This window comes from Populus euphratica, unplaced genomic scaffold (assembly GCF_000495115.2).
Source record: "Populus euphratica unplaced genomic scaffold, PopEup_1.0 scaffold1.1, whole genome shotgun sequence".
Lineage (NCBI taxonomy): Eukaryota > Viridiplantae > Streptophyta > Magnoliopsida > Malpighiales > Salicaceae > Populus > Populus euphratica.
The window spans coordinates 7731737-7756796 of NW_011499845.1; the positions used below are offsets into that span (position 1 = coordinate 7731737).

The 25060-nt window shown below is 31.9% G+C and overlaps 2 protein-coding genes across 2 annotated transcripts; both read left to right on the forward strand.

Moving 5' to 3' along the window:
* The first annotated feature begins 6608 nt into the window (after positions 1-6608).
* On the forward strand, positions 6609-8957 carry LOC105126641 (homeobox-leucine zipper protein ATHB-13-like). Its single transcript, XM_011027570.1, has 3 exons — positions 6609-7144; positions 7252-7643; positions 8203-8957. Exons 1-3 carry the CDS (start codon positions 7015-7017, stop codon positions 8557-8559), a joined length of 879 nt encoding a protein of 292 aa, XP_011025872.1. The 5' UTR covers positions 6609-7014; the 3' UTR covers positions 8560-8957.
* A 9852-nt stretch (positions 8958-18809) lies between these two features.
* Positions 18810-24300, forward strand: LOC105126651 (cullin-3A-like). Its single transcript, XM_011027582.1, has 2 exons — positions 18810-19372; positions 21945-24300. Exons 1-2 carry the CDS (start codon positions 19212-19214, stop codon positions 23980-23982), a joined length of 2199 nt encoding a protein of 732 aa, XP_011025884.1. The 5' UTR covers positions 18810-19211; the 3' UTR covers positions 23983-24300.
* The last annotated feature ends 760 nt before the right edge of the window (positions 24301-25060 follow it).

Genomic DNA, 25060 nt, shown 5'->3' on the forward strand with positions numbered 1-25060 from the left:
AAATAGTTTTTATTTAATAATATATTAAAATGATATAAAAATATTTTTAAAATGAAAAAACAAACATTACTTTAATATAAATCACTTAATCAAATTTTAAATAATTAACAAGTTAATCCGGTTTTTTTCAGAGTATTGTCCCTCTTCTTTCTAACCTCCATTCTATTTTTATGTACGAAAAGTCTAGAATCCTTGCACACTGTACAATTTAATGGGGAGGATAATGGGTTTGGTATGCCGTTGAATGGAGGGTGTTTCAGCACGATCCTCTTCTACCTTTTATCTCCAACTAGGTGAGTCGAACTGAGGACGACTAACGTGTTTTTTTTTTCAATTAACTAGTTTAGGATTGATCAAATCCAATGGTTTCTAAAATTCTTGCTGTCATAGTTTAAATGACTCTGTACAGTAGGATGTCCTTATGTCTTGATTTCTTTCTACGAGAAATTTATGTTTGGAGTTGCGGAGGAATAACTGTTTTGCTATTTTTTAATTAAATTTTTTTATGTTTTTAGGTTATTTTGATATATTGATGTTAAAAATAAATTTTTAAAAATAAAAATATTATTTTAATATATTTTTAAGTAAAAAATAATATTTATCACATGCTCAATCAGTCATTTAATTAGACTTTATTTATGAACATGTTTGAAATTGTGTTTTTTAAAATTTTAAATTTTTTTATTTAATATTTTTAAATTATTTTAATGTATTAATATAAAAAATATATATTTTACTATAATATCGAATGAATAACGCTTTCAAACAAAATCTCTATCACGCTCTTAATTGTAGCCTGTGACAATCCGGAGATATCACGATGCTGAATGGACGGTTGTGATTAATGGGCCACATGTCTTCGAAAAAGAGTTAAACTCGGCCCCGAGGAAAGATAAATTAATAAAATATAGCATGCCTTTTTTCGTTTTAGTTTAAAAAAAGAGGGAAAGAAAGGAACAGAAAAGAACATGGCAGGTCTAGTGGTTGACAGGTCAACATCGAAGAAATATTTCGATAGCCTAAAGTTCTGGAAAGATAACAAATAATAAAAAATAAATCGCATGGCGAGAAATAGAGGGACGGAGACCACAGACGGCACATGGGTTCAGTGTTGAGAAGATGAGCAGCTGGTTTTTAACCTAGCAGTGACGTCAGATTAGTCCTCCAACTTGTACAACACTCTCGATCGGCTCCCTAATCAATTGGATTCCCCGCGTCATAATCTCAATTAAGCCTCACATCCAAATCTGTTAATGTTTTGTGTCCGTAGGATCAATTTTACGCAATCAAATGATTCGGTTCTGAGGCAACTTCACATGTTTCATCAAAAATCCCCAGCGACTTTTACTGATTTTATTTATTTCAAATTGAAATAATAAATTAAACCTTAAATGATATTAATTTTAAAAAAAATATTTTTTCCGAGGACACGAAATATTAAATCATTCAGTAACGAGCATTGCTCAGAAAACAGAATCACGGATTTAATTGAGATCTGGGCAGCAGAACGGGCACTCATCGACTAGTATGAGTGCTATCCCTTATATTTATTATTAATTATCTATACAGCTAAAGAATTCGGGGTTTTCATTTTTTTCTTCATTGGTTTTTTTAATTTTCTTTTTATTTAACAATTATAGTTCGGTTACAATTTTTTATTTATTCATTATTTTTTTTATTTTGCTTCTCATTTAATAATTTCGTAAAATGTTTTTGATGATAAAAACAACATTATCAGCCCCCATATTTTTATTTGCATTGAAAAAGAAGAACAAAAAAGCTTCATCTCGCATGATAGCGCCGGAAATCAAACTACAAAGGAAGTAACCCTGATATTCACAGATGAAGAGAGATAAAAGGGAGGGAAAAACAATAGTGCCTTGCTTTCTGGCTGAGAACATGGATCCACCCCCATTCCAACGGAGGTGGTGGTGGCCTCCAGCTCCCAGTAATAAAGTCATGTAATGCTGTAAGAACAACTTGTCTTTTGCCCAGTTTCAAGGCATACTATCAATCATGTGGGTCCCAACACACCCCCCACTCCCAATCCCCAGATCAGCGGGTCCTGCTAAACCCTTCAGTTTTAAGATACATCCCCGCGAATGATTTTTCCAAACAGGGAGGGATGCAGCTTCCACAACTGTGATATTAGTAATATACAAAATGTCCAGAAGACCAGTCTCCAAGAATCAAGTCGGTAAGATCCTTTATATATATACATGCACAGAGATAGAGGCTCATAGGTTAAAAGAAAGAATTCCTTCATCGACAGCTCGTTAAAATTATTATTTTGATTTTATGGACGAGTTCATGATTTCTCTTTAATTATCTTGCCAGTGTATAACTTTAACTCTTAAAGTAGGAGAGCAATCCATATCAAAATAATGTGGACAAAAACATGACGCAAGCACTAGCAAGGGTGCAAGAGATCGATGTTTCTGATCAACGCGTACGTTCATTTGATAAGGAGGCAATTTGTGGGAGTAAGATATAAATGAATGATGCATTTGGCTTTTCCAATCTCAAAAATCCCAATCTACCTTTCTAGCATTCCAATCACTAATTGAAAGACTAATCGAGATTGCCGAAACTCATTGCCTCTCGTCCACGAGGATGCGGGCATTAATTGCATGCTTGCTTGTGGCTAAATTAGCTATTTCTGGGTCCATGTGTTGGATGCTCGACTCGTTTCTTGGGTCCAATTTGCCTAACTGCTTTTCCATGCCATGACGTGTGGTGAATGGTGGGAAGTTAAAAGGAGAAATATAAGAATGAAAAGAATACTGAACAACCTGGTGGGGTTGCATTTCAATCTGCCGTCTTCCTTCTACTATTCAAAGTTCTACCCTCTGCATCTACACAGTTCTCTATATATGAACATGGTCGAGTGGATTCCTTTGCTTGACATGTAGCAATTAATTACGAGTGTTTGGAGATCTCTACTGTGTGTGTGCATGTTAATTTGACACAGCATATCAATGGAAGTAGGTTTCAGTGTCTTTGTAAATTATTGATTTAATTTTGAAGGATACATAATAATTCGCTGCATGAGGATGGTGATATCTCTGTGCTGGGGGGCTTTGAAGGATTTTTACCACGTAGGTTTGGTATATATATATATATCTAAACTACCTTGTAGTTCCGTTAATGTCTATAAACGTGTCATTTTGGTCTCTTTAGTGTCAAAATAGGTTTACTGATAAATTCCTCATCTTCAATTTTTTTTATAATACATTAAGATTGTGTTTGGATTTAAGTTATAAGTGTTTAAATACTAACTTTTTTAACATTTGACTCCCTTATTAATTATGATTTTATAAATTATTTAAAACTATTTTTTAGTTTATGGATTAGCAAATATTAATTACATTTGTTCATCTTGAAAATGATTTTTTAATGATTTTATTGATCTTAATATTTATTTATTTATTTTAGCTTTATTTGTTTTATATTTGTTCTCTTTTGTTGTTTTTCCTCAATTTAAAGTAAAATTTGCTTTAGAACACAACACATGTACATGTTAGGTTTAAATATATTAATTTTAAACTTAACTTTAGTGGTACATATTTACTATTATTATGGATTACACAGTGGTTACATTAATATCAGAAAGCAGCATGGGGTTGGAAATATTATTTCTCATAATAAATCAAACTATTATTGAACATTTTTTTTTTAATTTGAGTAACAGTTTTATTTAAGTGCTTTGAGTGTGTCATTTATTTATTTTAGCTTTCCTAATCAATCAAACTACTATTGGCATGTACCATTTTAAATTTGAGTAACAATTTGCATTTATATAATTATTAATTTAACGGTGGATTTTCATTAATTTATATTTTTTAAAGAAATAATTTAACCAAATAACTTAAGTTCTTAAATATAATTTATATTATTTTCTAAAACACCCTTCAAATGAAAGTTTTTTTAGTTGAAACTTGTACATACTAATACTATATTATGTTTAATTTTTATTAAATAAATAAAAATAATAAATAATATTTGAAATCATGATCATTTAGTGATTAAGGTTGATATCATGTTAAAGAATCAATTCAATTCAATAACTTAAATTATTATGTGAGATCTTAATATATAATTTATATTATTTTTTAACAATATTGATATTATCATACATTAATTCCTTGTATAACCTTTAATTTTACAGAAAATAATTGAATAATTTTTTCAATAGAAACCTATTACTAAGAAATGCAATATATAAGGATATGATTTCTCATTTGATTTAAGTACTTTCAAAGAATAAAAGTTTAGATCATATGGATGAATCACTTAATTACCTGTAATTTTCAATTTTTATGAAAATCCACGAAGATGAATTAAGAACTAGCCAGTAAAGAGAATGGCTGCTAGGAATAAAAGAATAAAAATATATAGTAAAAAAAAAGTAATAGGTACATCAATTTATTTTCCAACCACATATTTACAACAACAGTAGGAGAAACTAGGACATCGTCTTGTTGTATTGGTCCGTAGATGCTACAAAGAATCATTTACTGTATCAACAAAATGCCCATCAAGATGCTTTGCCTAGAACGTCAATCTGGGAAAAATCGGAGCTTTTTCTAATCCGGTCCCTCGTCATTTGAAAACAGCATCGTCATTCCTAGCCAACCAGATTGACCAGGGAACAACATATATGGAGTAGCAGGAATCAAAGCTTTTTCTGCATCGCTCCTCGACAGAAGAAAACCATCAATCTGACTATAATTAAACCGCATAAAAATCTGATTCTGTTAGATTTATTGAGGCTGCATGTCCACTATATCGAATAACACGTTACAATACATGAAAATATTCAGTACTATTTAACTTTCAGTGACTATCATTATAATAATGACTTTGATAATCATGGAGATTGCCTCCGAAACTATATATATAAAAAAATGAGAAAGGTTAAATATTGGGCGTGAGAGGTGAGAGTTGAGAGTAGAAGATGTCGACGGAGGCCATCTGGGGGTGTGACAGGAGGAGAGAGGAGCAGTAGGATAGAGATGGATGTATATTGTGTTGTTTGCACGAAGACAAAAAAGACCAGCTCTTGTAGGGTTATAACAACAGGGATTTTGCTTGAGCTTTTCAAAGCCCTTCTCCATCTCTTTCTCTTTCCCCATCTCTCTCAACACGTATACACACGAAACCAATGCACAGAGGAGGCTCAAAACTGATGAAAGGATAATGGATAGGAAAGCTTTCGTCCTCGCTAATGCATGATGCTTGTTGGTGGTTTTGGTAGCAGCCCCTGTCCCTCTGCTTGGGCCCATCCCTAGATTCCTGCTCCTTCTCTATCACTCTCCCTTTCGAATGCATGCAGTTCCCCTTTACGATATAATTGAAACTATAAGAGTTTTGATTTAAAAAAAAAGCAATAAGAAATTAAAAGAAAAGAGACTTAAACTCATGAAATTACAATAATTATTATTATTAAAATAAATAAATCATAAACTCAATTTTAATAATAAAAATAAAAGCCATAAAAAAAATTTAAAAGAAAAAATAGACAAAAAGATGAAACTAAAAGAGGAAAGACTAAACTGAAAATCATTATATATACAAATTAAAAATTAAAAATTAAAATGAAAACACATAAAACTTTAACAAACAAAAAATATATAAATATACAAATTAAAACTAAAAGGATTGAATTTAAAATACCAATAACACCAGTGACCACAATATATTTATCAGGATAAAAGAAAGAAACAAAAAAAAAAGAAAAGGGTTACTAATAATAACTCAAAAATATTTAGACTATATGCGTCATTTAGGAGGGAAAAGGAAACTATGAGGAATCAAACAACATGATAAAATCATATTTTTGACTATGAGAGAACACCATACACACCGCCGCAAAGACACAACATTTCTCATTCGCTATCACATTAACATTACTTGCCAACATTTTTTTTAATTAAAAATATTATTTTAATGTCAAATTACTCCACTACCCTTACCTGCCAACCAATAATTAAAAAAAAATGGAGCCAGAAGACCCTAATATACATGATCTTTATGAATTAAATTCTTTATATCCAAGTGTATAATTGTAATTCAACTAGTAATTAAAAATACTATTATACTCCTACTTGATGCAAATGACTATTGTACTCTGGAATATATTTTTGTTATTTCATTATTCATAAAAATAATACCCTCACACAAATATCCTTGTCCTTGTGAATTAAATTCTTTATATCCAAGTGTATATTAATTTGTAATTCAATTGGTGATAAAAATTGGAAATACCAATATACCCTTACTTCATGTAAATGAATATTTTACTCTTGAATATATTTTTGTTATTTCATTATTCATAAAAATAATACATAGATAAAGATATCCTGATCACACAAGTCAACAACGACAGATTATTTGTTTTTATAAAATATTACGAATGTGCAAGTGAGCTTAATTTAGATACTCAAACTCTCCCTACTCTCGCGATAAAATCCTTCTGGCTCTCCTATCTACAACGAGGCGCGCGGTTCTCAGTTTCTGTTTTCACGAAAATAACTTTGTGTTTTCAAGAGGAATTACCGCATACTTTTCATTCTTTTTATTGCATAAGAGAATGGAAGAAATTTCTTTTCTTTTATAGCAGTAAATTCACATTTAAAAAGAACATGAGAACAGTTTCCTCTTCATATAAAGAGAAGTAGAAGAATAAAATCATCATCGTCTCTCTATCTATCTCATCCCCGCCCTCACCTCCTTCCCTTACCTTGCGGTGATGTATTAGGAGCCGAAAGATAAGCTATCCATGTAACCAAATTTTGCATACCGATTCTCTTAAAAATAAATTTGTTATAATCTTACATATCCCTTTTTTCTTGTGTAATATGTCATCGCAAGTCCCTCTTAGTTCAGTTCTGGCTCTCCTAGACTAAACTTTCTCCACACAGCATCTGCAGATATCTTTCGTTTTGAGTTCCGGGTTAACAAGACATTCTGATCACGACCACAGTTTTGAGATTGGTGACACAAGTCTAGGTGATGACGTGCAATGGGATGGCTTTCTTCCCAACAAATTTCATGCTCCAAAGCTCTCATGATCAAGATGATCATCAACCTCCCACTTCTCTCAGTCCAATTCTGCCATCTTGCGCACCCCGAGACTTTCATGGTACCCCCTCAATCTGATCTCTCTCTTTCTCTCTGAGCTAACTTTGACTGGATATATTCAGAGTGTTTTTTTCTTTTCTTTTTTTCTTATTATTTTTTTTATGGAAGGGGTGGGCCGGGTGGCGCCATTTCTAGGGAAGAGATCATCAATGTCGTTTTCAGGGATTGATGTGTGTCATGAAGAAGGTAATGGAGAGGATGAGTTGTCTGATGATGGCTCACAAGCAGGAGAAAAGAAGAGGAGGCTTAGTATGGACCAAGTCAAGACTCTTGAAAAAAACTTTGAGTTGGGTAACAAGCTTGAACCGGAGAGAAAAATGCAACTGGCTAGAGCTCTTGGTCTGCAACCAAGACAGATTGCTATATGGTTCCAAAACAGGAGGGCCAGATGGAAAACCAAACAGCTAGAGATAGATTATGATCTCCTCAAGAGACAGTTTGATGCTGTTAAAGCTGAAAATAATGCACTACAAACTCAGAACCAGAGACTTCATGCAGAGGTTAGTTTTCAATTAGCTATTATATATATAGAGCTTCATGTTTGAATTAAAATTTGCCATAAGCTCTTGACCTCTTCTCTCTTATTTAATGTCTATTGTACCTTTTGTGATACTTAAATCATTAATTACAAGCAGATTTTTTGCGTGGAACTACAATTATTGAGTATAACAAGTTTCGAAATCCAATCATTCCCCCCTGGTTTGTTCAGCTTCTTGGCCTTTTCTTCGTACAATGATTTCTGTGAACTTTTCAATAAAGCTTCTTTTCTTATGATTAGTTAACCTTTTTTTTTAACATACGTTGGTTTGAGCACCCACGAAAATTTAAAAAAAGAAATTCACAAGAAACACTATTTAATTAATTTGAAGTACTGCTGAATATTGTTCGTGGTTTTAGAGCTAAAGTCTACTTAGTCATGTATATATGTGCAGGGTACAGATCTTTCCTGCATGTACACGTTTAGTGTGTGTGTGTGTATATATAGGTTTTTATTTTTTATTTTTTGAACTTAAAATATAAGCGTATGCTTCATGTTGATTGGTTAACTCACGGCTGCAGATATTGGCACTGAAAAGCAGAGAACCGACTGAATCTATCAATCTCAATAAAGAAACTGAGGGTTCTTGCAGTAATAGAAGTGAAAACAGCTCAGATATCAAATTGGATATCTCAAGGACGCCAGCTATTGACAGCCCTCTACCTAATCACCATCCAACAAGCAGGCCCTTCTTTCCCTCATCATCTATCAGGCCTACAGGTATTGCACAACTCAACATAAACAACTCTTCAAGGCCCGATTTTCAATGCCAGAAGATGGATCATATAGTCAAGGAAGAAAGTCTCACCAATATGTTCTGCAGCATTGATGATCAATCTGGATTTTGGCCATGGCTTGAGCAACAGCAATTCAACTAAGAAAATGAGCCTGGAATGCCATATTGGACCGCACCCATTATACGCGCAGTATATGTGGAAATAGTTAATCTTCAATTCATTAAAAGGGAAGTTATCTTTATTTTATGAGTTTAAAATTAAGTTCATATATATAGTCGGCACTTAGATTGGCATATAAAGTAGGATACCTTACGTTGGGATTTCAGGTGGGAGAGCTGAAGATCTTAGTTTTCAGAGGAATAAGATTTGTGTCTTTGAGTTATATATATATATATATTCCTTTAGTAATGAATATAAGAGGATGTTTGCTAGGTTGGATCGTTGGAGTTGAAATTACGTTTGCTTGTGACTGGTTTCGAACGCTAGCATGGGTCATGCATGAAATGAGAAGGGGATTTACTCTCGTCCTTGCCTTTTTTTTTTCGACTTATTTTTAATGTTGTGTCTCTGTGCAAGAGAGATGCTTCCGAGTGCTTTCTTGGAAGTCCAAGTAATGAAATATTTTTTGCGATTTCATCATTCGGCACTATATTATGCTAACCCTACGGCGACAACCGAAACAAAAAAAAAAAAATACTCCGATGTGCTGGCTGGACCATAAAAGGAAATTGTATCGTTGGTAATTCACTTTTACTTTTTGTTGAAGAAAGTTTGAAATGGAAACAAATAAAGATATGGCTAAGAGGTGTGACAACTGGATAAATTTATCTCATTGAAATATTATAAATATTAATGTAATAGCATTAATAAGTTTATTAAAAAAGTTTTTTCTCATGATTTTTATTTAATTTACTAAACAATAAAAACTCATATTTATAAACACTAAAAGGAAAATGTTTTCCAACACTTTTTACTTAATTCAGTTCATAAACTTTAATTTATTTCTTTTGGTGCACTAATATTTTCAACAGCTTAAGTAATTCCATCAAAATTGTAATTTTTTTTATGATATGGTAGTTCACTTTAAATAACTTATTTCATATTTAGAGGTTTTTTTTTTTAAAAAAAGAAACTCTCCCTCCTAGTTAACAATATTGTATCCGGTAAATAAAAAGGAACCCCTTTTTTTTGTTAAAAGAATAAAAAAAATCCCCATTTGAGAGGATTTTTTTCTTTGTTATTTTATTTTTTATTTTATTTTACGATTACATGATAGCTTTGAATTAGTTTCTAAATAGTGAAATTAAATTTGTTTGTTTGTTCCAGTCATCTACATCAAAGACTAGGAATTATTAATTTAACCCATGGAATTATTAATTTAATCAAATTACTAAATATATTGTTTCAATTTAAAAATAATTCTTATTTATAAAATACGATATATATTAATTTGGAGGAGACTTCTACAAGAGACAGAACCAGTGAGATCTAGGTATATAAAGTTGATTAATTACGCGTCATCACAAAAAATTTACAGAGTACTTTTGATCAAAACATTTGATTGGCGCAATCTAGAAAGTCAGTATACCAAACCCTAAGAAAAAGGTTAAAATCTATGCCCTTCATGAGAAGTGAAAGGTGTGTGCAGTTCCTGGTCATCGAAACAGTACATGTAGAAAGAGAAGTTTCCTTGCATGGCTCGTCACTTCATATATCGAGATTAAAAGACAGCGGAAGATCATGTATCCATCATCGGATGCACCATCAGTCATGGTGCTGGATAGGAATACTGCACGAGGATTAGGAGATGAACAAGGATCGAAAGAGTACAGGTTTTTGAAAAGGGATGATGAGATTAAGAAAAGTGAAGGGGTACGGAACGAAGCATGCTGTAGAGAGAGAGAGAGAGAGAATCGAGCACACATTCCGAGAGAGGAAGAGGACAAATAGATGGAAGAGAACAGGGAGAGTCGAAAATGGTCACTCTCGTGAAGGAGACGTCGGCAATCTTTGTGCTGACAAAGAATGGAATGGCATCGAAAAGCCAATCTAACACCCCCACAGACACCTTTTTCGCAGTGACCAGTCTCCCATTTGCGCAGGTCTTTATTGAGGCCTCATGTGACTCACTGCGCCACCCACTCCATTGGCCATGGCATCCAACACAGAGTCAGTCTGAATTGTACCCAACTCCTATATATCTCCTTTTCACAGTCCCACTTTCACTATCTTTCTTTAAGGGCGGAAAGTAGTTTTTCTTCCTCTGTTTTTTTTTTTTTTCGCTGTTATGTAAAAACAAATTATAAAGAATGTATTTTTTTCATGTTTTTTAGTATTATAAAAAATAAATTTAAATTTTTTTTACAGTGTTTAACTGTGTTATAAAAAATAAATTAAAAAATATTTTTTAATTTATTTAAAGAATATAAATTAAATCTAACAGATGAAATAATAAAATTATGATAAAATTAAAAAAACAAATCTAATTTTATAAATTATTTCAACATAAAATAAATAAAAATTAAAAATTAAATTTAACAGGTAAAAAGATAAAAAATAACAAAATTGAAAATAAACTTTAATTATATAAATTATTTCAAGTAAAGTAAATAACAATGAAGAAATATGATCAAATTTAATAAATATAAAAATTTTAATTAATAAAATGATAAGATAAAAACTAATAAAAATAAGAAAAAAAATGAAAAACAAAACCGGTATAGAAATCACATTAAGTTAGATTCTAAAAAGTAAAATTAATAAAAAAAAATTCAAAACAAAATATATAACAGTCAAAATATTAAAAATCAAACTTAATATAATTATCACATAAAAATATTTTTAAATTTCTCATAATTTTTAAAAAGTATTTTTCATCTAAAATTAAAATAAAAGAATAACACTTATATGAAAATAAAACAAAATTTTCTTTTAACTGTAAATTATTTTTTACTACCAAATTTTATAATAGTAATAAAATACAAACAAATATAGAAAGTTATTTTCAGGATGCTTGTCCAAAGTCCACCGCTTCCTGTAACCAAAAAGATGCAGTGCTACTTACTTGACAAGCCTTTGTGAATCAAGGAAAGAACAGAAGTTTTATCGAGATGTGACATCTATACTTTAAAAGATGTTTTTGTTCAAATATTTGGATTTGTTTGTGTAGAAACTAAAATCTCTATAAGTTTATTCAATGATTTTGTGACTTAACAAATTAAATTTATTAGATTTTAACTTGAATTAAATTTTAAAAAATAATATAAATATATTTTATGGCTTTTACTTTGATATTATTCTAATTAAGAGTATATTTTAATCTAAGATTAAATTAAAAAAATTAAAAAAATCAGTCCAAATATATTTTATGGTTCTTACTTTATTATTATTCTAATTAAGAATATTTTATAGTTTTTTCATATATTTGTCTAATATACCTTTCAGATAAAAGATATTCAAGGTAAACTGTACATGATGTGACTATATAAATAAACAACTAAACCATTAAATCAAGCATATAATGACTACACGACTAGAGATGTTAAAAAAAAAAAAATCATTTTTAAATAAAAGAAGCACATGATCAAAGTTCCTTCATTCTTCAAATCAAACCAATAAAGTAAAGTAAGGGATTAAAGTTATTTATTGAAATCTCACAAGATTAAATATTTTAAGCTTTTATGAATACTCTTCATCTTCATTAAATCAAATCAAATTAAGATTTTACAAGGTTAAAACTTTTGAACTTGTATAGATATAATATTTTTTAATCTTAAATAAAATTTAGATTTAACTGTTAATTAGAGAATCCATGAACATGAAGAGAACCTCAATATAGTTTTTATTTATTTTTATAATCAAATTCATTGTTATAATTCTGATATAACTTTGGATTCTGTGTGCAGTTCTCGTAAACCTCCAAGACCTTTCCATGATCCTCTATCCAAACCAAAAAAAAAAAAAAAACATTTTAAATCCAAAACTGTAGACGTTCAAAGTACTCGAACATGAAAGGAATTATTGCATACAGTGTACATCATCACATGAAGATCGTATTATTTTTTTGTTTTAACTTTTATGTTTATTGAATTGGTCTATAAATAGAGCAGTACACTGTATACTTACTCTACCCAGTAACCTCTCCTTGATTTGAAGTTCTAGGTTTAGAAACGAATGCAAGCTTTAATTTTAGCATGGATTTTTTTTTTTTTTTTTTTTGCTTAAGCACATTTTCATAACTAGATAAAAATATATGTTCTAGACGTCCCTTCAAAGAAAAGAAGCACCTCATCTTGTTCTATATAAGTGTGGGCTAGGGCTTTTATTTTTATTTTACTTTCGAATGTTTTTGGTCTAAAAGTTCTAGCTTGCTGCTAGAATTATCAAGTTTTTGGTTCGCCGGTGTTGGGGACTAGAAATTTACAGGAGGCACCAGGTATGTAAGCTGGACTTGAACCTGATAAGAGTTCTGGACACTTTGGGCTTGGCACCTGTAATCCAAGCTGATGTTCACAGTTGGGCCTATCGTCCTCTTTCGTTTTCTATTATTGGGTACTGGGCCCATTGAAGATGGATATTGATTTATTACTTCTAAAAGATGAATATGTTAGCTGGCCTCAGACTAGCACCTCCGTGGCTATCACCTCCTTCCCTCCTCCAGCCAACAGAAACACGCACACACACAAAAAAACACTTCCTTCAACCACCACCCGCACTTTTCACTTTTATTTATTTTTCCTCCGGATAATGCAGTCAGTAATCTACTCCACTCCACTCCTCTCACCCTCAGCTACCTCCTCCCTGACCCACAAATTTCTCCAACCTCTCTCCAAGGTCACGACCTGGTATAATAATCCAGATTCGATGAGTTGACCAGAATCAACCAAAGAAAAATTAATTCAATGCAGCAGTTGGAATCAACAACATCAATTCTGCAAATCAAGGAATATCTTATATAAAGGAAGGAAGGAAGATGCAAGGACAGAGGATGTTTCCTCGACCGGACCTCACTTCTCATCTTCGAGATGAAGCAGCTTCCGTCGTCTCATCCTTTTCTGGGCCGTTATCTCCCTAAATTTCCATTCAGATATTCAAATCTTCGCACATAACCACAAAAACCTCACATATCACAAGATATTAAACTAAACATAATAATATTTTTCTTCTTCTGCAGAACAATAATTTACCTATTTGCGTCATAAAATACCCTTATGTATCTATCTATGTCCTTCCGTTGCACATTTAACTTATTGTTTACTGTATTGAATGGATTGATATTTAAAAGTATGCACAATTATGTTTTGAATTCAAGAAGTGATATTTAAAAGTATGTACAATTATGTTTTGAATTCAAGAAGCTTTAATTTTCCTATTCTACTAGAAGTTTGAAACGTAATAATTTCCAGTGAAAATCCAAGATAAATTAACAAAATCACTTGCTTTCTAAAACTTGAATACTTGCCGCCTTAGTGACGAAATGATCGATCCGACGAGTGCCAGGCGGGGCTGGTTTATCTACCAAGGTACAAGCACTAGTGTTGTCACTCGTAGACTTCTCCGGTGATTGAATTGGCAGAGGAAAAGGTTCTAAGAGGGTGGTGCCTTTTAATAGTGACTCGAACGTGGTCAAGTTTTACAGTCTTTAGCTTCAGCTATTCTCGCTTGCAGTTTCAGCTGATTTCTAGGAGAAACAACTTGGTGGAGCTAGAGATGATGAAAAGAGCATCTGCATTGAGCTTTTTGATATCTTTGTCGAGATTCTCTTAATCCGACTTGCTTCGAATTTGAGTCTGGTTGTTGTTGTTGGTGTCCTTGTGTTGTTCTTAGAAGGTGAATTCTAATGGGAGATTGGAATTGAAAATGTGTGTATTGTAGATTTAACAGATTAGGTTTTCTCATTTCTGTCTTCATTTTGATATTTTACTATCAAACCGCTTGACAATAAAAGGCCTAAGACGAAATTGTTTTACGTATTTAGACACACACACACACACACACACACACACACACATAAATAGCCGGATCTCAGCGGAGTTTATTCTGATCGATCGAATTTTATCGAGCCAAATCCTTTCCAATAAGTTTCAAGCCTAGATTGACCTAACAAACCTATTCGGGTTTTAAAACTACACCCCAACAAACCAATCACCACCACCTCCTCCTCGAAAAAACCCATTGAAGAAGCCATTTTTTTCACGGTGGAGCCCACTACGGTGACCTCATAGCCAACCTGCTACTGGGTTCCACAGCTGCCTGAGTCTAGCTGCTGTTTCAAGGGCATTGGAGGTTCACCAACCTGAGGGTGACAGAACTACTTCAGGGCTGACAGCTCAAGATAGGAGTGGATTCTCCTGCGAGGCTACAAGGTGATAAAACTAAAAGACGTTAAGGTCGTGCCAAGTTTTATAGGTGAAAAGGGGGATGTCGTGATTCCCTTGCAAGATCGTACTAACGTGGATCCTAGGTTCGTTCCTCAATTCAGAGAAATTGCCAAGTGTTGTCTCTCTGTGGCTGAGAAGCCTGTGGATTTGACGCCGGGGAGTGGACCTACAGGGTATGAAGTAGGAGGAAAGGGTTTTGGGTCCGTTTGTTTGCAGCAGTTTGGTAATTAAAAAAAATAATTTATTATTTATTGATATTACATGATTTTTATGTTTGAAATGCAGATAATAAAAAACAAAAAATTTCTACTTTTAACACACTATATATATTAATTATATTATTCATTACACATTATGATTAATATAAATAGTATATATTTAATACATTATTATTTATGTAAATAATATAAAAAATTACATTATTTACTTCAAAAATAATGAACAGTGCAATTCACTACATTGTTCACGGTTTTTTAAATATGTTAATTAATAAAAAAATTAGTTTTGACTGAATTAAATTTATTTGTATTGTCATGTGAATAATATTAAAAAAACTAGTATATAATGAATTAGATTTATCCATATTATAATATTAATTTTATACTTGATAATATTTTATTTAATTTTATTACACGTTCAAAAGATTAATTTTTATCATATGAATTTTGTAAGTGATGAAATTATAAATAGTTTAATGAAATAATAAAAAATATTTTATATAAAGTATTGTTTATTTCATGATGTAATAGGAATAATTAATTCTATAATAATTTAATTTAAAACTATCAATATTAATATATATTTTTTAAAATTATTTTTATAATTTCAATTTCAAAAGCATTCTTAACCAAGCACAATAAATTATTTTTTTTCCGATCTTAATTTCAATCACAGTTTTAATCAAATATCTATTTTTTTAAAACCAATCTCAATAAAAAATATATTTTATAAAATAATTTTTTTCAAACCATAATTATTATAAATACCACAGTACTAAACACACACTTTGTTTCATCTCTCTTTTTTTTTTTTCGGCAAGTGATTTTTTTCCTTTCTCACCTCTAGACTAGCAAAAACGCTGGAATTACAATTTTCATCGTGAATGTATATTACAAGTGTAATAGATGGTTGTAATTTTAATGATACATGACCATACAATTTTGAAGGCGTTTCTATATCTATATTTGACTGTGCAATTTTCAAAATTATAATGCAATTGATGGTTATAATTGTAATGATTTGTTACATTACAAATGATCACGAGTATTGCACAAAAAGGGCTATATAATGAGCAATTTAAGATTAAAAATAATCATATAGGGATTTAATTGTAAAAAAAAAACTGAATTGTGTTTGTAGTGGGACAAAAGAACCAGGAAAACCTTCCAATTAATGGAAATGAAAATAAAATACGACTGGGATGAACTCTTGAAAAGTATAGGAACTAAAATGAAATAAACTTGTGATATACTACGATACATTCCGAGAAAAGTCTACAGCCAAACAAAAAAAACAATATTACATAATAGCAAGCATCTAAATAATAAATATAAGTTAAGCTTTAAAGTTATGATTGGGAAATTAAAGAGGATCATGATGGATTCCACCGACGAAGAGGTCTGCCACTTCTTTTTACTCATTTGGAAAATCACATCTAGACGTCTTTATATGATGGACGGCTCCTCTTAAGAGAATGTTTTCTGGTGGGTACGAGTTTATGATTTTCTTTTAAAATATTTTTTATTTAAAAATATATTAGAATAATATGTTTTAATTTTTTTAAAAAATATTTTTTATTTTTTTTAAAAAATATTTTTAATATTAGTGTATCAAAATAATTAAAATATATTAAAAATATATTAATTTTAAAAATAAAAAAATTAATTTTTTTAAAACATAAAAATAAATAAAGCTATAATCGAGCTCAAGCTATGGCATAGTGGCTTCCCGCAATTTTTTTTTTTTTTTAAGGTCTCTTGCACAGTTCAATCACCTTACACTGTAATTTATATATGATAGATAATTAAAACAGAATAAAATTTTCTGCATCGTTCGTTTTGCAGTGCAATAGACTTTGTTTTGCACCTTGATCCCTATATTTTACAGCATTTACAACTTGGCCATGAAAATTTGTTCTTCCATGTGCTGTAGGGGCAGAGAAGTTTTGTCCGGCCATATTCCATCATGAAAAAAAAAATCTTTTTTTTTATAGATTCTTTCTGACAAGGAAATTTAAATGAAGGATGTGTAAATCTTTAATTGTATAGAAAAAATTAAATTAGAGTTTGAAAAATCTAATTTGATTATATGTTCTTAAACTAGTTAGATTGTGTTTGGAACATGTAAACAGGTTATTTATTGAGGCACTAACAATATTTAAAAAGTGAAAAAAAAGGTTTATAATTAGATTTTTGAGGTTATTAAACTTTAATTTTTCAATCACTATAATTCATTGCAAAAATTAATGATGTTTGTCCTTTGAAAAAAAAAAAACAAAAACGCATAGGAATTGTCTTCCAAGCCCAGTGCGTGTTTGGGGCTTGGCTATGCTGCCTTCTTTTTTTTATTATAGCATGCTAAAAAAAATAGTCTTCAAATAAAACAATTAAAATTATATTTAAAAAAGTATACAGTGATATCATAATTTTGAAATAATATTATATACTTTTAATAAAATTGCTAGCATTTACTTCATGAATAGCTACATATGAAACTAACATGCAGGATTTTTTTAAAAAATTATCATAAATATTATATTAATAGAATATCTAATTTTTTTTTATTGTGAAGTTTTTATTAATTCTTCTAGAAAAAATATTCCTTTATCTTCGCACTCAATCGCGTAAGGCGCAACTTTTTTTTTGACCGCGACATGCATCTCAATTTGCGGCGAATTATGTTTTAACTTGGGAAACTTGCGGTGAGAATTCATAAAAAAAATAAAAAAAAAATAAAACCTTTTTTGTATGGCATCATTGCGTATGATAGACAGCTTCTCAGATAAGAAAATATTTTCCACGTCAATGACACTTTGTTTTCTAATTTATTACGAAAAATAGTTTGGCCTTTGCAATGAACTTTTTATGTAAATAGAAACCCCAATTGTAGATCAGAGAATTAAACTAGTATCGTATTACCTTTGCCCACCTCTCCTTAATTTATTTATTATTTTGCTGTTGTTATTATTTATTTTTCCACATCCTATTATTCCAAGTCCTAGATACAAGGGCTACTATTGAATATAAATTTTTTAAAATAAAAAATAAAAAAAGTTTATTTAGCTCATACATATAGAAAATAACAAAAGAATTGTAAAATATTTGAACAGGAAAAAAGATGCCTATCTATTATATTATTCCAAATCCTAAATACAAGGGTTATTACTGAAAGGAAAAATTACAAAATAAAAAAATAAAAAATAAGAAGCCTATTTAGCTCACATTGAAAATAACAAAAGAGAGTGATATAAGAAGAAAAGAGAGAGAGTGTTGCTTGGAGAGTAAATATCACTACAACAAATAGTCAAATTTATTCTTAAAAAACATCATTACGAGGGCACCTAGTACCCCTACTAATTAACTCTCCGAGCTCAACTAAATGTGCTTAAATGATAAAAAGGGTACAATTTATCCCTAGCAGTCACCCTCGTACCAGACACTAACAAGGATTAAATTATGACATTATAAGTTAATTTTTAATGTTTGCAAACTTGCACCTTAATCCTTATTTACGGACCATTACAAGTTGCTGATTTTTTTTTCATTGAATTCCTTTTGTGTTGTGTTTTCTCTAAGAATATAACTTGCATAAGCTAACACGTGTGTGATTTAATTCCTTATTTACGGACCAACCTAAGCTAACTCGAAGATACTAAATTATAAGGTAATAAACATGAAGAACTAAGTTAAAATCATATTTAAAATCAAGGGATCAAAGGATAATTTAATCCGAAATGGAAAAAAAAAAAAAAATCACAGGGGAGAAACGTAACGTGTATGAAAGGGAAAAAAGAAGAAGAAAGAAAACAAACTGGATCGATAATCCACCCGTTCATTCAGTCATCTGGCAACAGACGGAAATCCAAAAAAAACCACGAAAAAGGGCCAAATCCATATTTGCCTTGAATTTTTTACCATATCACCCACAGCAGCTAGCTAGCAAGCTCCAAGCTAATATCATCCTAGAGCCCATAAAAATTAAAAACATACACTCGTCCTCCCTGATTGTTAATTTATCTTGAAACCCTAAACTCTCCTTTCCGGGTAGGAGCTGAAATTACAATATGATTTGTTGCTTGTGAATTATGGTCGACGCTTTGCCCATATTTATATAATCGACGACGTTGTTTGGGTTGTTTCGATCTGGGTTTAGGGGTTTGAATTTTGGGATCGGAAAAGGAGAAACAGGTAAAAAATGAGCAACCAGAAGAAGAGGAATTTCCAGATAGATGCGTTTAAGCACCGGGTGGTGGTGGATCCGAAATACGCCGATAAGACTTGGAAGATCCTGGAGCACGCAATCCATGAAATCTACAATCATAATGCCAGTGGTCTCAGTTTTGAAGAGCTCTACAGGTCTCTCTCGTTTCCTTTTCGATTCTTATTATTTTATAATCTCTGATGAATTTATGATCATGGGTTTTTCTTAGTTATTGCCCTTAAACTTAGTTGTTGATTGGCCCTGGTTGGTAACGGTGCTCGCGTTTAACTTTTTTTAGTTCCTTATGCCAAGGTATTTATCTGCTGCAGTGTGTCGTGTTTCCTCTCATGAGCAGTAAAATTAGCTTCAGGGATGTTCTGATGATTGAAGTTATTCTTGAACAGAAGAGTCAATTTCTTTTTCTTCTCAAATTCACTCATAGTTGCATTATTTTTGTCTTTTCATTTATTTCTTTCGTTACTATTTTCATTTGTGTTTGTATTTTTTTTTTTTTTGTGTTGGCTTGTGATGGATGATATTTTTCCTGCCCTCAAGGTAATGCTGTGCAGTAGAGTTAGCCAAAGAAATGCAACTCATGCTACAACTCAACTGAATTGAATACCCCCTTGCATGTAGCATCTGAATACCCCCTTGCATGCAGCATCTCAATTTATGATATTCAATATCTTAAAATTCTAAAAGATGACGCAAATGACCAACAACGAGGTAGAGAATTGATTGCCATTTACATAATATTTTCTGCATTAGGGGTTTGTATAGGTACAATGTGGTGATGGCCTCACCCATCAGCACTCGGAGCCTTTTTTTTCCTTTCAGACTCAGCACCCAAAGCAGTACTTATTGGATAACCTCTTCGAAGCTAGATATATAAGGATGCACCATCTGTTCTTTATAAGATTTTCATGGGTTTCAAGGGTATATTGCCAAGCCCTTGCTCCTATCACAACTTGTACACGTAATGCTCAATGCTTATACAATGTGTTTGCACCTTGTTTTTGTGCATTCTCATGCTTGTCTTGATTGGGAAGGATACATGGTTACAAGAACTAAGACATCTGTTATCCTGCCTTTCTGAAATAAATTTAACATACACTGATCACTGAAACCTTCCTTTGTTTCCAGCATATAAAAATGTTGAATTATTGGCAATTTCTTTTGTTGCTGAATGCCTTTATTTGTCTTTCTCTCTCTGAAAATCAAGCAAGGTTTTAAAGATTGATCTCTCTCTCTCTCTCCCTCATTCTTGTTATTATTTCATATAACTGGCTACTTTACTCGTCTCTTACTGTATGAGAATGTGAATGATAATCTTAAGCCTATCAAACTTTTGTAACCAATTTTTATATATTTATTTTGTTATTCTTTGATTTCTGTATATACCATTTGTATCCATGGCGGACCTGTTATTCAAATTTATTTTGGCAATAGAAAGGGGATAAAATTAGTGCACAGTACATTCAAATGAAATCCATTATAAAGTCATAAACCATATTTTGCTTGTACTATTTCTTATATTTTACATAATAGTTTTTTAATTAATCTTAACGATGGTTCATCCATATGTCTGTCCTCCTGTTAATAAAAACATCATTAACTTTTCCTCTTAATGGTCGAGGATCTTTTTTTCTTCTTTTTTATGGCGAGGACTTGGTAGCTTTCAATATATAAAGTGGGCATCTTCTTGAGATGTTTTCTCAAACTCCTTTGTCTTATCCTTTTCGTTTATTTTGTTTTAAAATCAGAAACGCTCAGAACATGTATAAAATAGGTACTTTTATAATTGTTCTCTCTTTTTCTTAGTTAACCCTTACTTGTATAAGAGACTATCTATTTTGGATATTTCTGCTTCCTATGATTTTGTCCGAGTCTACTCAAATTTAGGCCCCGTTTGTTTGCTGGAAAGTAGTTTTCTTTTGGAAAGTGAACTTATTAATGCTTTATTTTTTTCAAATTTATTAAAATAATGAGGAACAAATTTTATAAATTAAAAAGTTGAATTAGAATGAAATTTAAAAAAAACAATATAATTTCATAAATTATCTAGAATAAAATAAATAATAATAAAAATAATAGAGATCAAATATAAAAAATGATGAAATTAAAATATTAATAATTAACATTTCATAAATTATTTCAAATAAAACAAGTAACAATCAAAAGAATGAGGATCAAATTTGATAGAAAAAAATTTCAATAAAAAAATAATAAGAGAAAAGCAAATAACAATTATAAAAATAAGGATCAAAGTTAATATAAAAATTAAATTCTAAGGGATAAAATTGAAAAATAAATATTCAAAACAATATATATATATATCAAAAGATTGAGGCTTAAATTTGATATAATCAGTAAATAATATGACATTTTTAAATTTTTCACAACTTCCGGAAAGTGCTTTCCACTAAAATAAAAGAAAAACGCTTTCCTGGAAATCAAGCTAAATTTTTCTTTGATTGGAAAATGTTTTCCGTTGACCGGAAAGTGTATTCTGTTGACCAACTTTTCTAATAGCAAACAAACACAAGAAAATTCGGAAAGTGGTTTCCTGGAAACCAACCATGAGAAACCACTTTCCGGGAAAAAAAGCCCCCTCAATAGATTTTATTTTTCCTAGTTCTTAGATGTTTGGCTGGTTATCTTGTCAAAACCATGGCCATTATAATACATATCTTGTGTTTGAAGTAACACTGTTTTTTATGGTTTCAGGAACGCCTACAATATGGTGCTACACAAATTTGGTGAGAAGTTGTATAATGGTCTGGTTGCGACTATGACTTCACATCTAAAAGAAATATCAAAATCTATTGAGGCTGCTCAGGGAGATTCATTTTTGGAGGAGCTGAACAGGAAATGGAACGATCATAACAAAGCATTGCAAATGATCAGAGACATATTGATGTATATGGACAGGACGTACATCCCAAGTGTGCATAAAACCCCTGTTCATGAACTTGGGCTTAACTTGTGGAGGGATAACATAATACATTCCAGCAAAATTCAGACAAGGCTTCAAAATACGCTTCTTGAACTGGTTCACAGGGAACGGACTGGTGAAGTTATTGACCGAGGTTTGATGAGGAACATTGTCAAGATGCTAATGGATTTAGGTTCTTCTGTTTACCAAGAAGACTTTGAGAAGCCATTTCTTGAGGTTTCTGCTGAGTTTTACAGTGGCGAATCTCAGAAGTTCATTGAGTGCTGTGATTGTGGTGATTATCTAAAGAAAGCTGAGAAACGTTTAAATGAAGAGATAGAGAGAGTGACCCATTATTTGGATTCCAAGAGTGAAGTCAGGATAAATAATGTGGTGGAGAAGGAGATGATTGCTAATCACATGCTGAGATTAGTCCACATGGAGAATTCAGGCTTGGTAAATATGCTTCTTGATGATAAATTTGATGACTTGGGACGGATGTACAACCTGTTCCGCCGGGTTCCTGATGGTCTTTCAACAATAAGAGAAGTGATGACTTCTCACCTTAGGGAGACTGGCAAGCAACTTGTTATTGATCCAGAAAGGCTGAAGGATCCAGTGGAGTTTGTTCAGTGTCTGTTGAATGAAAAAGATAAGTACGATAGCATCATAAGCAATGCATTTAACAATGACAAGACATTCCAGAATGCTCTGAACTCTTCTTTTGAATATTTCATTAACTTGAATACTCGTTCTCCGGAGTTCATTTCACTGTTTGTGGATGACAAACTTCGCAAAGGTCTAAAAGGAGTTAGTGAGGAGGATGTGGAGATCATTCTTGACAAGGTGATGATGCTATTCCGCTATTTGCAGGAGAAAGACGTGTTTGAAAAGTATTACAAGCAGCATTTGGCTAAGCGGCTGCTGTCAGGGAAAACAGTCTCTGATGATGCAGAGAGAAGTCTGATAGTCAAACTTAAAACAGAATGTGGTTACCAGTTCACTTCAAAATTAGAAGGCATGTTTACAGACATGAAAACCTCCCAGGATACAATGCAAGGTTTTTATGCAAGCCACCCTGAGCTGGGGGATGGACCAACACTGGTTGTCCAGGTTTTGACAACAGGGTCTTGGCCCACCCAACCTGGTGTTCCATGCAACTTGCCTGCAGAAATGTCAGCATTATGTGAGAAGTTCAGGTCATATTACCTTGGGACCCACACTGGTCGGAGATTGTCATGGCAAACTAACATGGGCACAGCGGACATTAAGGCAATCTTCGGGAAGGGTCAGAAGCATGAATTGAATGTCTCCACTTACCAGATGTGCGTTCTCATGCTGTTTAATAAAGCTGATAGACTTGGCTACAAAGAGATTGAGCAGGCAACTGAGATTCCTGCAGCAGACTTGAAGAGGTGCTTGCAATCCATGGCTTGTGTGAAGGGAAAGAATGTTCTTCGCAAAGAACCCATGAGTAAAGACATTGGTGAGGAAGATGTTTTTTTTGTTAATGACAAATTCACAAGCAAATTCTATAAGGTGAAGATAGGAACTGTAGTTGCGCAAAAGGAATCAGAACCTGAAAAGCAGGAGACTCGGCAGAGAGTAGAGGAGGACCGAAAGCCTCAGATAGAAGCTGCAGTAGTTAGGATTATGAAGTCAAGGAGGGTATTGGATCACAACAATATAATCACTGAGGTCACAAAGCAGTTGCAGTCACGTTTCCTAGCGAACCCCACAGAAATTAAGAAACGGATTGAATCCCTTATTGAACGGGATTTCTTGGAGAGGGACAGTGTGGACAGAAAACTGTATCGATATCTCGCTTAAAGGAATGGCTTGTTCAGGCTTCTCTTGTACTGTGGGATGGCTTAGAATTGGCAATTGGAACTGTAACTTTGCAGGTGGAAAGTTGTTTTAGTTCCGCAAGTTTGTTGGATTTAATGAATATCCATTTCTTTATGCTTTGCTTATTGTCTATACTGCTGTAGTTGGTCTGAATTACTACACAAATGCATTACATAGCTCCTTGATCATTTTCCAATTCAGACAGGTCATACTTGAACATGATCGGAAGTCAGGGATACATCTGCTTGTGCAGATGGCAGCCTATCCGTTCTCGAATAGTCAATCCAAATCCCATTTTCAGGAATGATTTTCTTAAGATGGCGTTAGGGGTACACTTTGACCACAAAGAGGTTCTCCGCGTGTCAAAATCTTCAGCTTTCTGCACCTTCCTTCCATGATTCTCCTTCGAACTTTCGAAGTGTTGGATTGATGTGAAATTGATTGCCTCATTCTCTCGGCAGTCTTTTTTGGATATGTTGGTTCTGATTATTACATGTGGTTTTCCTGAAAGACTTGTTAATTTTTTTATACCATTGACGTTAATTATGCTCGGCTCGAGACCCGATAAACTTAAACTGAGTACACAGTGCAACCCGGGCTAGATTTTTTTGAACTGAATTAGATATTGACATGGTTAGTCTAGTTAATGTTTTAATAATTTTATGTTTAAATTTAATTGAGTCAACATCAATAAAAAAATTTAAAAGATATTTTAATAAAAATAATTGATTTATGATGAGTTATTTCAATTTGGATATGACAACTATCTTAAGTTTTTGTGTGAATGTTATAAAAAGATCAATTTTTTTAAAAAAAAAAAAACAAATTTTTTTTCCGAAGAAGACAAATTCCATGGCGAAGGAAGAACAAAGAAAGGAAGAAAAAATTTGTTGAGACAAAAGGAAAAAAGGAAAAATTGGAAAAGAATATAAAAGTGATGAAAAAAATTAAGTTATAAACATATTTTAAAATGTAAACAAATAGAACTTAGAAAAGGATAGTATTATTTAGTATTGTATTTCTATTTTAATATTTATTTTATGATCAAACTAAATTTATT

Coding starts and splice junctions, on each gene's coding strand:
- LOC105126641 (XM_011027570.1), top strand. CDS start 7,015: ATGACGTGCAATGGGATGGCTTTCTTCCCAACAAATTTCATGCTCCAA. Junction 7,145..7,251: donor CGCACCCCGAGACTTTCATG/GTACCCCCTCAA, acceptor TTTTTATGGAAG/GGGTGGGCCGGGTGGCGCCA. Junction 7,644..8,202: donor ACCAGAGACTTCATGCAGAG/GTTAGTTTTCAA, acceptor TCACGGCTGCAG/ATATTGGCACTGAAAAGCAG.
- LOC105126651 (XM_011027582.1), top strand. CDS start 19,212: ATGAGCAACCAGAAGAAGAGGAATTTCCAGATAGATGCGTTTAAGCAC. Junction 19,373..21,944: donor AGTTTTGAAGAGCTCTACAG/GTCTCTCTCGTT, acceptor TTATGGTTTCAG/GAACGCCTACAATATGGTGC.